The 15,305-nt window shown below is 44.7% G+C and overlaps 1 protein-coding gene across 1 annotated transcript in view; it reads left to right on the top strand.

Annotated features, from left to right (window-relative positions):
* TMEFF2 (transmembrane protein with EGF like and two follistatin like domains 2) overlaps nt 1–15,305 on the top strand; it is a 299,702-nt gene that overhangs the window by 229,167 nt on the left and 55,230 nt on the right. Inside the window, exons 6-7 of the mRNA XM_077319507.1 lie at nt 1,857–2,005; nt 6,377–6,436. Of these exons, the coding sequence (XP_077175622.1) occupies nt 1,857–2,005; nt 6,377–6,436 (209 nt within the window). The remainder of the gene's footprint in view (nt 1–1,856; nt 2,006–6,376; nt 6,437–15,305) is intronic.

Genomic DNA, 15,305 nt, shown 5'->3' with positions numbered 1-15,305 from the left:
AGCTATAAAATATAGACTACAAAATAGGCAGCATATTATAAGAGTATCTTAACTAGGACTCTGGCGACTATAATGGTTACCTCTGGATCTCTGTCAGAGAGTAGGAATTGCAAGGTCATAGACTTAGAATCACAGAATCATAGAGTTGGAAGGGGCCATACAGGCCATCTAGTCCAACCTCCTGCTCAATGCAAGATCAGCCCAAAGCATCCTAAAGCAGAAGGCTTACTTACAGAAGGCTTGTGTTTCAGCAATTGATCTATCAGTCATTTACCATTTCTATTGCGGGGAAAGAGCAACAGGGAAGTGGGCTCCAGTGACATCCTGCCAGACCAACCAGGTTTTCTTCTTTGACAGGCTTACTAGATCGTAGAAACTCAGTCGATTTTGTTGACCTGGATTTCAGTAAGGCTTTTGGCAAAGTTCCCCATGATGTTCCGATGGGTAAACTGGAGGACCGTAGACTGGAATTTCGGATGGTTACGTGGGTAGGGAACTGCCTAGAAAACCGCACTCAAAGAATGGTTGTCAAGGGTGTCCCATCGGATTGGAGAGAGGTGACCAGGGGGTGCCACAGGGCTCCGTACTCGATCCGGTACTTTTCAATGTTTCTATCAACGATCTAGAGCAGTGGTTCCCAAACTTATCTGGCCTACCGCCCCCTTTCCAGAAAAAATATTACTCAGTGCCCCGGGAATTAATTTTTTAAATTTTAATAGTTATTCATCACCCCCAAATGCACCTGTGGCCCATCGCCGCCCCCCGGGATCACTGCAGCACCCACCAGGCGGCGGTAGCGCCCACTTTGGGAATCACTGATCTAGAGCCTCTTGTGGTGCAGAGTGGTAAGGCACCAAAAATGCTGTCTGAAGCTGTCTGCTCCATGAGGCTGGGAGTTCGATCCCAGCAGCCGGCTCAAGGTTGACTCAGCCTTCCATCCTTCCGAGGTCGGTAAAATGAGTACCCAGCCTGCTGGGGGGTAAACGGTAATGTCTGGGGAAGGAACTGGCAAAGCACACCGTATTGAGTCTGCCATGAAAACGCTAGAGGGCATCACCTCAAGGGTCAGACATGACCCAGTGCTTGCACAGGGGATACCTTTACCTTTATCAATGATCTGGATGAGTGGGTGGAGGGAGTCCTCATTATATTTGCAGATGACGCCAAATTGGGAAGAGTAGCGAACACCCGAGAAGATAGAGATAGAGTTCAACGAGATCTGAACATGCTGGAAAAGTAGGCAAATGAGGACAAGATGCAAGGAGAAATGTAAAGTTCTACATTTGGGTCCCCAAAATGAGAAGCATGCCTACTGGAGGGGAGATACACTTCTGGGCAGCAGTGTGTGTGAATGAGATCTTGGGGAACTTGTGGACTGTAAGCTAAACGTGAGCAGACAGTGTGGTCCTGCGGTAAAGAAAGCAAATGCAGAGAGACAGAATATCTTTACTGGCCTAATTCCATTTTTAAAACAATGACCAATACAGCCCCAATACTATCCCAGCACCTGTCGGTATAATTGTCCTTATTTGAACTAAGATTCCATTGGTCAGTTCCTGCCACCAAGAAGGTTGCCACCACAATGTACAGATCAGTTTCTGATTATTTGGACAAGGTGTTGGAACTATAGCTTCTATAAGGCATTCTCATAATTTATGGTACATGTGAAGGCATTCTTCAGCTGTATCAACAGACGCATCGCATCAAAATTGCAGGACAACATTTCAAGTATCTTCTTTCCCCTTCTACAGGGCCTTTACACTGGATGGGAGGATTTTCCTTTAGTCGTATTTATTTATTTATTTATTTATTTATTTATTTATTTTAGAATAACCCTCTTTTCTCTCTTTTTTCAGGTGTGTCTGCAACATCGACTGTTCTCAGACCAACTTCAATCCTCTCTGTGCTTCCGATGGGAAATCTTACGACAATGCGTGCCAGATCAAAGAAGCCTCATGCCAGAAACAGGAGAAGATTGAAGTCATGTCTTTGGGGAGATGCCAAGGTAATGCTTCTAGTGCTTGTTGAAACCAAGGGACAGAAGACTCTACATAGGACTTCACTGTAACAATACCATTGTGCGCAATTATACTCTTCCACACCCACTGGCTACAGCAAGACTTAGCCCATTGTAATACAGCACGTTAGGCCTCTAAAACCAGGTTAAAGAAAGGAAACGTGACTTTACTGGATTGTGGCAAAGGGTAATGTAATACCATAGCCTAGATCAGCGGTAGTCAAACTGCGGCCCTCCAGATGTCCATGGACTACAATTCCCAGGAGCCCCTGCCAGCGCTCGCTGGCAGGGGGCTCCTGGGAATTGTAGTCCATGGACATCTGGAGTTTGACTACCCCTGGCCTAGATCCTAACCTAGGGGCTTCCAAAAAGGGTGCCACCATTCCCCCTAGACTTCAATGGGGAATCTAGTTCAGACTAGAGAATCTGAATCTCTATTATATCCTATGGAGCGGCTAGGGGGTACCCTCTTTATTATTTCTTCTTTCCCCAAAATAACTTGCTGTCTTGATCCTCCAATGCTGTAGAAAAGCCCTGATTGGCCAGGGTGCCAGTTCAAAGGCTTCCTCATTCCCAGGTTGCAAGGCTTCCATTAAAGGGGAAGCTCTAACTTCTCTCGGCAGAGATTTGCCTCTTGGATTTATTCCCCCTTGCTCTGCTGTCTCCAATCCTCCCTACCCCCTTAAAGAAAAGAAAGAGGCTCCTGCTACACTTGGCTCCCCCCCTTCTGAGCTTCGTTAGTCATGTGCAGAACACTTTTCTGTTTCAATGGGGGGGGGGATAGAGGAAGACCCGAGTTCAGATCAACCTGAATTCAGCAGGATCCACAACGGAATAAACAAAGTAAGTGCAGAATCAGCCCCACTCTCTCTGCCTGATCTTCTTTATCTATTGTCTGCACTGAATACTCCACGGCTGCCATTTTTTCTCATGCAGTCTCCTCCAGATACATAATTCTAGAGACCAGTGGTCCATTCCCAGCCATCTAATGATCTGCTGACAACAATAAATTCTATACAAAATAGATATAAAAAGCATTCCCAAACAGGAATGTAAAATTTAAACTAAAGCCCCCCACCCCCCCAGTGCTCAAGTTCTGGCCACGAAGGTCAGAGAGGTCCTGGCATTGATGTTATGTCAGCCTTCAGAGGGAGGAGGAGAGGAAGGGAAGGGTCCCTTTCTGATGTCATGTTCTGCATGCTAAGATTTAGTCTATCTGTATCAAAAATAAACAAATTGCAATGCAGTGCTGGAGAAAATTCACACCTCAACAAAGTTCCAGCAGTCGCCTTTTAACTGTTTCCTCTCGGGGCTCCCAATAAGTTTTGCTTCTTCCTTCCGTTTCACATGCTTAGACATGGTGCCATCTATTGCAGTGGTCCCCAACCTTTTTATCACCGGGGACCAGTCAATGCTTGATAATTTTACGGAGGCCCGGGAGGGGGGTAGTCTTTTGCTGAGGGACGTCGCCACCACCTGACCCCCTGCTCCACTTGCTTTCCCACCGGCGCCCCTGACTTCCCGCCAACCACAGTGCCACGCCGAGGGGGAGCCCCAGCCATGGTGGCCACTGGAGAGCACCAAAGATGAGCCAGCGGCAGAGTGGCAGGGCAGCCCTTGAGGCTGCAGCTGGGGAGGAACACAAGGAGGAGTTCTCTGGACCGGCACCGGTCCCAGGACCAAGGGTTGGGGACCACTGATGTATTGCACTCGTGTGCTCCATTCTGTTTCGTTCTTCTGTATAATTATTTTAATCAGGCATTTGGGTGGCTTTCATAAGTCTTTTTAAATTTATTTTTAAGATCCCAGCAACCTTAAATATGTAATTTCCCAATTTTGTCACGTTGTTGCTCAAAAAAATGTATATTTGTTGATGGAATAATTAATATTACCATATTTGACGGCGAATAAGACGACTGGGCGTATAAGACGACCCCCCAACATTTCCACTCAAATATAGAGTTTGTTATATACCCGGCCCGGCCCTGCATCTCCCTGTGACCGGCACTAGTGCGCAAGTGTGCATGTGCGGGCTCTGCGTAGACAAGGGGCAGGCTGGAGCGCCACTGCTTCCCGCCGAGCAGAACGGGCCGGTCACGCCGAAAAGGCTGGCACCCCTGTCTCGCTGCTGATGCTCGCCACATCCACGCTGATGACCCACCAGGGCCGCCCTGGATATCGCGTGATTCTGGATGGTGGGCGGGCATCGGAAGGCCACTATGGGCAGCTATGTCTATCCCAACTGAAGGGCACCCGGCGTATAGGATGACCCCCCCACTTGGAGGCATGTTTTTCAGGGGGGGGAAGTGGTCTTATACGCCAGCAAATACAATATTTCAACAGTCAAGCGCAATCACATGAGGACTGGAGTAATTCTGCTCAAGAAACTCACCGGAAGGCTTCCAGTGAGAGATCACAGGCCAGCAGATTTTGGGGCCTGGGCTCCCGCAGGCATTCAAAAAGACACATGATATAGTCCTCGCTGTGCTATGTGGTATAGTCCTCACAAGATTCTTCCGCCTTGGATGACAACCTACCTCTTTGAATCCCACTTTGCATGTTCCAGCTGTGGGGTGAGTTGAAGGGACTTTCAAAAATGCAAACCTTCCCCCTTAATTCTACTAAGCTACACAGCCAAGGAACAGGGAATAAGGAACCAAATTCAGCCTCCTACCATGGGAGGACTGTACTCTTGGAGTCTGCAACGTCTGTGATGTGCATGATTTAACGGCACAAGAAGAATCTCCTGCAGGGGGCATCAGAGGACATGTGTAGTTAGTATAGCCAGATCAGGAACTTCCTGGTATTTTTCAAATAATCTCCTAGGACCTGATTGGATCAGTGGAGACTTCCTGCTTCTTTGAGCACACTTCCTTCTGCTTTCCCTCCCGAAGAAGAATGTTTAGTGAGTTAGACGGACAGCACTACCTCTCTCTTATTTACAACGTGGTTTCTCTTCTTAATAAAACTATTGTATTTGTTTAAGCAGCTGGATTTCTGTTCCTTTGCATTCTTAAATTCTGCCATGAAGTACCACATGCTTCATTAACTACTTGACCAGGCTCTTATTTGATTTATAGTTCATTTCAAGGGACGGCTCTGTTTGGTACGTGGCAGGAGAATCAAGATTCGAGTCCAGTCGCACCTTAAAGACCAACAAATTCCAGGGTATAAGCTTTTGAAACTCGAAACCTATCTGATTAAGGCGGCTTGGAGTCGGGAAAGCTTACACATGGGAAATGTGATGGGTGCTACTGGGCTCAAATCTTCATTTGTAGAGTGCCGTAATGGTGTTGGGATAGGTAAGCTTCGTAGCATGCATGATTTAACAGCATAAGAAGAATATCCTTTAGGTCAGGGGGAGTCAACCTGTGGTCCTCCAGATGTTCATGGACTACAATTCCCACGAGCCCCTGCCAGCGTTTGCTGGCAGGGGCTCATGGGAATTGTAGTCCATGAACATCTGGAGGACCACAGGTTGACTACCCCTGCTTTAGATGGCATACATGGAGATGTGTACTTAGCATATTTAGAAAAGGAAATTCCTGGTATTTTCACATAATCAATTCCTGAGCCCTGATTGACTCAGGTGGAGACTGCTTGCTTCTTGGAGCACTCTTCCTCCCTCATTCCCTCCAGAAGAACACATTTAGCCAGTTAGACTGATAAGTCTCTCTGACCTTTATCACACTGACACCATCAGTCCAGGCTGCAGCTTGCTGGTTGAGCCAGAGCAGGTTGTCCTGCCTCTTCCTGCTCCCGCACAGGGGAGCATTGGCCTGGTCACCTCGTCTGCCCCGGATCGGTGCTCCTGCAATACTGCATTCTTTAAAATGAAATAAAAATGCCCCAGCACAGCAGTGTGGAGCCACATGGGGCATTTTTTGTCCCTTCTGGGACACCGTAGTAGAGGAGGAGCCAGGACAGGATGCCTTGAGATTCTTCCCTTGCCACATGGGCCTGTCCCGACATAGGCTCCATTTCCCCCCAGGGAAAAAAAGGGAATGTGGACATATCCACATTTCCTTGCCATGGGGCAACAGAGGGCCAGAGTTAAATGTTGTCTGGGATGGCTCCAACATGGCCTCAACTTCAAGTGGAACCAGGAATTTGCCCTGCCACCGGATGAGCGTTGAGGTGGGGCAAATCCCTGGTGCAGAAAAGGTCCTTCCCTCTCTCCTCTCTCCTTTACAAAGTTGTTTCTCTTAATTTTTTTTTTTTTTGCATATCTAAACTCTGCCAACAAATGGGAAGGCTGTCATGATTTAAAAGTGTGAGATTAACCAAAAGATTTACCAGGGCATAGCAAGTGGGAAGAAAGACAAATGAAATTACTATACATTTCTTTGTTTCTTTCAGACAATGCAACTACTACTACAAAGACAGAAGATGGACATTATGCAAGAACAGATTATGCAGGTAAACTTCTACCTAATGGTATAACCAATGTAGAGGGAAAGGTCTACACAGCGCAGGTTGTATGGGGCGGGGGGGGAGAACACATTCACTTTGGCCATATTTGCAAGAATTGGAACCCCAGGTAGGTGTGTCTTTAATTCTCTGTCTGAAAAGATGTTGGTGTAGTACTTAAAAGCGGCGACCTCCAGTCTGGAGAACTAGGTTTGATTCCCCACTCCTCCACATACAGCCAGCTGAGTGATCTTGGGCCAATGACAATTCTCTTAGAGCAGTGGTTCTCAACCTGGGGGTCGGGACGCCTTTGGGGGCCAAATGACCGTTTCTCAGGGGTCCTGGCAGGGTGAGCAGCTTGGCTGGGGGGGGCGGGTGCTGCCACTGTAGCCGCTCCTCCTGCAGGTGCCCACGCTCAGCCGCCAGCCACTCCAGTAGCACCCCCGGGTAAAAAAAACAATTTATATACAATCCTGAACAATGGATCTTCACGCCATTGGTCAGTTTCCGTTTAATTTCTGTGAAAGAACACTTGCGTAATTTTATGGCTGGGGGTCACCACAACAGGAGGAACTGTATTAAAGGCTTGCGGCATTAGGAAGGTTGAGAACCACTGGCTTAGAGCTCTCTCAGCCCTATTTAAAGGGTGTCTGTCATTGGGAAAACATCATTTGAGTCCAGTGGCACCTTTACGACCAACAAAGTGTTATTCAAGGGGTGAGCTTTCGTGTTCATCCACACTTCCCCAGATACAATGAGATAGAAATTCTCAGAGTACATATATAAGGAGAGAGCAAATTAGAAGTAAATTAGTAAACAGCATCACGCACCATGCATGCACACGAGAACTCACCCCTAGAATAAAACTTTGTTGGTCTTAAAGGTGACACCGGACTCCAAATTTTGTTCTACTGCTTCTGACCAACAGAATCTATCTTTGTTGTGGGGAGAGGAAGGGAAGGCCATTGTCAGCCGCTTTGAGGCTCCATCAAGTAGTAAAAAGCGAGGTACAAAAATCCCAGCTCTTCTTCTTCAGAGTCACTGTTTTAAGTCGAATTAAGACCTTTAATTAATGAGTTGGTGCCATTAAATGCCATAGATCAGGGGTAGTCAAACTGCGGCCCTCCAGATGTCCATGGACTACAATTCCCACAATTCTGGGAATTGTGGTCCATGGACATCTGGAGGGCCGCAGTTTGACTACCCCTGCCATAGATCATAGTCCTCTTCCCCCTCCGCTCCAATTAATAGCAGGATCCAATAAAGCAAAGATGGGAGTTTTTGAATGTCATTAATCTGAATAAGCACAATTGACAGGAAACTTTATACTGGCTTTCCTGTCGTGTTTGTGTACAAGGCGGACAAGCAGTCCTGTTCTGGCACTCTTTGAGGGCAGAAGTTGGTACTAGCTTTTGTTTCAAGGACAGAATGATGTGACTTGCAACGCTGTGGCGTCAAGCATGGGGGAAGTGGGGGTGTTAGTGCAGAGTGCATCTGCCTCTCTGCAGAACATCTGCCTCCCTGCAGAACACAGAAGCTGTCAGTGTTCAGCTGGAGTCATTGTCTGGCTTATAAACTTATAAACCTGGCTCCTCCATGATATTGGTGAGGATTGAACTGGTTTGTTTTCCCGAGCTGTTTGGGCTGAGATGCACAGTTGTGCAAACAAAGGCTTTCTGCTTGCAAATGTGACAACAAGAGAAATGTCGGGGATGGCCATTGTATGCTACCCCTTCTTCATTTATGGGCACAGTTGGTTTGCGAATTGTAATACTGGTACTGATAGACTTTGAATTTGTTTGTGTTTGTGATTTGCACTGGCTAATATTTTCCGTTTGCAACTGCGAGGGAAAGAGAAATATCGTAGATGGCTATTTCTTATCCAGTGTATCCGAGGAAGTGTGCATGCACACAAAAGCTCATACTTTGAATTAAACTTTGTTAAAGGTGCCCCTCGACACTATGTTTGTTCTTATCCAGTGGTTGCTTTTGTTTCTTAAATTCTGCATTATCCCAGGTACTGATGGGTTTGAATTTATTTGTTATAGTAGGGGCCAAGCCCATTGCATTCAGGAATACAACAGGTGCTAGATTAGGGTGGGGTGGGGTGGAAGAACTCTGTGGATGGCCTCCCCCTACCTCCAGGACCTTGAAAGGCTGCAGGTAGCTGTTAGGGAACTCACTGGCAGGGGCAGCTCTCATGCGGCAGGGATTTGCAGCCTCTGAGCCTCGGAGGGAAGTGGAAGGAGGAGGGGGTGGTCCGGGGTGGGGGACAGAAGGCTGTTGGCTGGCTGCTGGACAGACAGGCAAGCCATTGGAGGAGGAGGCATTCAGGGGTGGGATAGCCACCCTGAGTGTAACTTAAGCCATGAGACTACACTCCTCCTCCAAGCCGTTACCAGAAATATATTATGTGGAACAAATGATGAAGCCATTTGTCCTGTGATTTACAGTTGTGCTGACCAATAGTTCCGTTTGCAAATGTGACAGAATGAGAAATGTTGAAGACGGCTATCCCTTATCCATGAGGGGTCACCATTTTTTCTTACATTGCAAATTGCTCGTTTCCTCACTTCAGGATCCACAGAAATGTTATGTTACAGAGTTTGCAATGTTTCCATCGAGTCGGTTCAAGTGCATCAAAATAATCTGTTAATAGCAAGAACAATCAGAGATTAAAAATCCATTTGTCTGGCAACAAGCGCTCCCTTCAAATCTAATGCCGCTTTCAATCAAAACAAGTGAGCCGTGCCAACTTTGCATGAAAGCAGATTAATCCCTGCAGCATCCAAACAGTTTTCAGATACTTTTTGCTTTGCTTTGTTTGTGAGAGAGGGATCAAGAGATCAGCATGCCATGGGGTTGCCTATTGTTCTTTTCCGGCTGAGAGTTTGAGACGAGTAGCCATCTCTCTGTCTGTAGAAGGGGAAATAAGGCAAAGCCCAGGAGCATCTTCAAGACTAATATTGGTGGTGAGGAAAGAGCTCTCTTAAGAAGTGAGCTGTGACTCATGGAAGCTCCTCCCCTGCCACAAATGTTGTTAGTCTTTAACATACTCCTGGGCAGAGTCTGCACTTACTTTCTTTATTCCATTGTCAATCCTGTTGAATTCAGATTGCTTTGAACTCGGGTCTTCTTCCCCCCCCCCCTCCACAATGAAACAGGAAAGTCTTCTGCATGTGGTTAGGGTAGTTCAGAAGGTGGGGGGGGAGCCAAGCCTCTTTCTTTCTATTCTTGAAGGGGGGGGGGGGAGAGGAGCCAGGCAGGGAGCCTCTTTCTTTTCTTGGAGGGGTAGGGGAGAGGATCGAAAAAGGCAGAGGAGGGAGGAAAAATCCAGGACTGACAGAAGTTGAGAGAAATTAGGGGCTTCTCCTTTAAGGCAAGCGTGTCACATGACCAGGTGTAGCCTATCAGAGGTTCTCTCTTTCCCAGTCTGGATATTGAGCATTAAAAGCACTCCAAGATATCACAATAAAGGTAGGGTCACTCCGGATCAATCCTTCTTGCTGCAGAAAGAAAATTTAAATCGCCCAAAATCCAAACGGAAATAGCATTCTCTGTAGAGGGCAGGGACTGAATCGATCTGGGGTTGGAATAAAAGCTCCGTGCAGTTTACACCCTGGACTCTGGCTCTTTCCTGCTGAAGAAATGAGTAGTGACTCCCTGCCACTAATTTTGTAGTCCTCCTGGACTTTGGTTCTTTTCTGCTTTTCAGGCTGTTTTTGTCTTCAGACCTGGCTGGAGTTAGCAGTAAAGCTGGGCTGTATCTGAATGCAAAGTTAATGAGATATTTTAAGAACAGATTTTTCCCGCTTGTTAATGATAAATGGCTTTAATTTATTTAACTCCAATGACACATCATTCCTGTCCAGGCTTAATATAGTATTTTGAAGTATAATAGATATGTAAATGTTATTTAAGGTTTACCAAGTGTTGTTGGGGGGAAAAAATCTTTATTTACTGGGAGGGGGGGTTATATATTTCCCCAAAGGATTTAAGGATCCTTGAAAATTAATCTTTTGGGCAAAGACGATGAAAAAAATTTTTTGCTCGTGCAAATTTTCACAGCTTGACTTTAGATGTGTGCGTGGGAACACTGGCCCCATTATCACGTAAAAACACAGCGAGGGCCTGTATAATTGCTTCAGCCTGTGATTTCCTTTGTACTGCAGAAAGGGTGCTTTTGTGAAAGTAAACTCGTTTCATGGCAGAACAGGCTTTGAAGCCCAACACTTGGCTTCTGCCCTTGACATGCGGAACAAGGAAACAATGAAAAGTGACGGCATGCCCCCATTGGTTGGCTTGTCTCGAGGTTTCACTTATAAAGATTTCCCTCACCCTGTGACCGTTTATGCACTGGGAACTTCACTGCCCCAGCTCTCATGCAGGAGCACAAATTGAGGGCGGATGAGGTGCACCAGTCCAAATGCTCCCCCATGTGGGTGCAGGAAGAGGTGGGGCAACCTGCCACGACTAAAACTCCAGCCTGCAGCACAGCATGAAACTTCCAGTGCATAAACGGTCAGTGTGGTGCTTTTCTACCTGCCTAAGCATGGTGTGAATAAGCAACAAGATGGAGTGCTTCCGCCAGGCGTTTGGTTGAGGCCGTGGTGAGGATTGACCAGAGTTACAATCTGGGGCCCCCGCCCTTTTTTGTTGCTATCTGTTTAAATAAGATTCTACTGGGGACTGCAACCTAGGTGGTGTAGAACTTAGTCTGGATTTGTACCTTTTCCATATCTTCAATAATAAGACTCTCCATATGTGGGAGTCTTTCTTCCAGAATACGCTGCATGAACCTTCACCGAGGCCTATCTTCTCAAATGCTAGATCTCTCTTTGTTGGGGTCATAATCTAGTGAGCTCAAGATGTCAGTTTATCCATGTGCAAATAGAGTTTACTATCTGGGACACCTTGCCCTCCTCTCATTTTTCATCTCAAAGAGTTTCAAAAGCTCTTCTGGGTCTTTTATTATTCCAGATAAACTTGTTTATGCAGGTTTGCCATTGGTGTTATATTTTTATCATTAATATTTATGGGCAGAACTTGGAATAAAACACTGAGCTTTGGTAGAAGCTTTTTTAAATAGTTGCCATATGGGCTGACCATGAAAAGTTCATTTTTGACCATTTATATAAGTCTTCCTGGATTTTCTTCCAAATCATTTTGTAATTGTTTTCGTACAGATATCTAAGATCTTTGTCTAAATGAATTCTTAAATATTGTGTACCTTCTCTGGATTAATTTTCCATTGAGTTGTTTCTATTAATCAATCCATAATTTGTTTTGTGGCTGCCATGACAAGAATTTTAGTTGTATTGTTATTTGTTTTATAACCAGAGTACTGCCCAAAATCTTTCAAACAGCCAAAAAGTTTAGGTTAAGCTGTTTCTGGTCTGGTTAGCATCAGAACTACGTCATCAGCATAACTTCTTAATTTGAACTCTTCGCCATCTACTCTTGAGTCCAGAAATCTCTGACTATTGTCTGATTATGGTTTCAAGTACTAGGTTGAATAATAATGGAGACAGTGGACAGCCTTGCCTGGTACCTTTTTGGATTTGAATTTTTTCTTTGGTAAGCATTCCATTTACCAAGATTCTGGCCTCTTGCTTGGAATATATCTGTCGGATTGACCTTAAAAATGCTTCTCCACATTCCATTGTTCATAGTGTTGCTTGGGAAAAGTTTCAATAAACATTATCAAAGGCCTTTTCCATGTCAAGGAAAATGAAAGCTGTGCACTACTGTTTCTTCCAGGCATATTCCATTGCATTCAAAACCAAACAGATATTGCTTTTCATATATCTCTTAGGAACAGATGGATCAAAGCCTTCTTTATGTATTGGCATTATAGATTGGCTTGTTCCCATGTCTGCAGAAAGGGCTAGATTCAAATGGGCAGCCGTGTTGATCTGAAGTAGCACAATAAAATCAGAGACCAGTAGCACCTTTGAGACCAACAAAGATTTGTTCAGGACATGATTTTATTGTGCAGAAAGGGCTGTTCTGGATTATCCATGATTTCATTGATGAGTTGATGTAATGGGCCGGTAACAATATGGATCGATTTTTTATAGTGATCTGCTGTTACACCATCAGTACTGGGTGCCTTTCCTGATTTCCTTGTCAAAATTGCATCATTCACTTCTAGTATTGTTAATTTTTGAATTAAAATACATCAGTGCTCTGGAGATAATTTTTTAATGGGAATGTTCCTGAGATAGTCCATCTCAGGAACTAAGCCTTCATTTTTGTCCTCTAGATAATATAGTTTTTTACAGAATTCTGTAAGACAGATTTGGATATCCTTTTCAGTCGGACAAAGCAGATTGTTGTGTTTCAAATGGGTGATGGAATTTTTACAAGGTTTTTTCCGAAGTCTGTATGCTAACCATCTCCCAGAATTACCTGCATTTTCAAAAAATAAAAAGTTGTTTTAAAAAATCTAATTTATTCCTCGTTTCTTCAGTTTCTATTCTCTTTTAAGCCTGAGGGCCTTTATTTGTACCCACAGTTGCTTCGTTTGAAATTTTTCATGTTGTTCTTCTAGTTGCTGAAGTTGAGTGAGAATCACTTTTAATCCTTTCCTCCTTTTGTTCTTAGCCAAATAGTTGTATCGGATTAATATCCCTTGCACAAAACCTTTGCTAGCTTCCCATATCATCTAAATCCTGACATTTGGGGTGTTGTTGATTTGCTAAAATTCTTGGAGATCTGCTTGATATTTTTCTAAGTTCCTCTTATCATCCAAAATATGAAATCCTCCATTTTTAAAAAATCTTGTTCTTTGATCATTTAGCTCTATTTCCAGAGGATTATGGCCTGCAAATGTTGGGAAGTATTTCCACACTTATCACCTTGGACATTGATAGATTCTTGAATAAGATTGGTGCTGTTCTGAAGATGATCATGTTTTAAATGAGAGATTAAACAGCTCAGTCCAGCTCTAAATGTATTTTAAGACAATATTCGAAAGTTAGGGTCCAGGACTTAGTTTCCAGAATATGTTAGCCCAGTTCATTGCAAATAGCAGAATAAGGCAAGGAGTTGTTAAAACAAATTTGCCTGGTCTTTTTCAACATTATTGTTGAATGCTTTTACCCAAATAGGTATGCCATATAATATCTGAGATGAGATTTTGGCATGAAAGATTCTTAATGGAGCAGGTACAAATTGGTTGCTTTAAGGAAATAAAATTGTTTCATTTGGGCAGCAGAGCATTCAGGCAAATTTATGGCTTGCATTCAGTGGGTTGACCAATTAAGATGATAATGATAAGTAAAACCCAAATATTTAAAGCTTTTAACTTGGATGATTTATTTACTTCTCAAGAACCATTTCTTTGGTTTCCAGTTCATAGAGAAGACTAGATTTTGAATAATTTATGGTTAAAGAGTTAGTTTGACAATACTTATGAAAAAGGCTTAAATGTGTTCGAAGACCAACTCTTGTGTAAGAGAGAATGGGGGTATCATTGGCGTAGAGTAATAGTGGGATAGAATGTGACCCTAATTTAGGGGGATGGCCATTGACAGAATCAAAGTTTGGAGCCAAGTCATTAAAAAATAAATTTCAAAAGATGAGGGGCAAGAACTCTTCTCCTCCATGGCAGGCAGGCAGACAGACAGACAGATAGATATTATGAGGTGGGAGGTAGGGTGGCCAGATCTAGGTTGGGAAACAATGCCATAGAGCAGGGGTAGTCAACCTGTGGTCCTCCAGATGTCCATGGACTACAATTCCCATGAGCCCCTGCCAGAGTTTGCTCTGGAGGACCACAGGTTGACTACCCCCCCTGCCATAGAGTCCACCTTCCAGAGCTTCCCCTATCTCCAGGGGAACGGATCACTTTAGTCTGGAGACAAGCCGGAATTCTGGGGGATCCCCAGCTCCCACCTGGAGGCTGTAACCCCTAACCTGGCTGGATCATACCCTGAAGCAAGGACCTGGAGAAAGACTTCAGCTGCTTTCACATGTTGGATAATTCATTTTCAGTGTACCTTAGCAATCGTTTGGCAAGTGCATTATCAAACATGCCAGCCTTCCACTGCTGAGCAAATCTCCTTGGTTAGGGGAAGAGAATCCAAGCGATTAGGGGTTGATTCAGCTAGGCCCGTTGTCATTCCTGCCCTGTTCCCCTCCTCATCACCCAAGTCCTTACCCACATTGCTTTTGTCCATGAAGGCCCTAGGTGCTAGCATATGCACGAACTACAGTGTGCATAACTTAGAAGAATATTTGTGTGCTCAGAAATCTAAACCTGTCATATGACACTCAGTTGGGCAGAGAGCTACCTCAAGGAAATCTTGTTTTCATCAGTGTTAACGAGACCACAAATCAGAGGAGGCGTATCTAAAAATCTATAAGTGCTTCTTAGGGCTGAATCTGCACAGAGCTTTTATTCCAATCCCAGGTCGATTCAGTCCCTGTCGTCTCCACTGAATGCGATTTCCATTTTGATTTCGGCCGATTTAAATTTTCCCACTGCAACAAGCATGATTGAACCAGAGTGATTCTACTTTTCCCCCACAATATCTTAGAGTGAATATAACCCTCAATATTTGAAAAATCGGCATGAGAAAGCATGTAGAGCTCTTCCAGTTCTGAATTTGCTGCTGAGCAATGTGATAGAGAAGCCCTGATTGGCCAGAGCTTCAGTTCAAAGACTTCCTCGTTCCCAGGCTTGCCTAGAAGGGGAAGCCCTCTCTTGGCAGAAGCTCCAGAAGCCCTAACTTCTTTCAGTAGAGATTTACCTCTTGGTTTTTTTCTCTCCCTCCTCTGCTGACTCCAATCCTCTCCCGCCCCCTTCAAGAAAAGAAAGAAGCTCCTGCTGCACTTGGCTCCCCCCTCTCCATCTGAGCTTCCCTAACTATGT

This window comes from Paroedura picta, chromosome 2 (genome assembly GCF_049243985.1).
Source record: "Paroedura picta isolate Pp20150507F chromosome 2, Ppicta_v3.0, whole genome shotgun sequence".
NCBI lineage: Eukaryota > Metazoa > Chordata > Lepidosauria > Squamata > Gekkonidae > Paroedura > Paroedura picta.
This window is presented reverse-complemented; position numbering and strand designations above follow the sequence as displayed.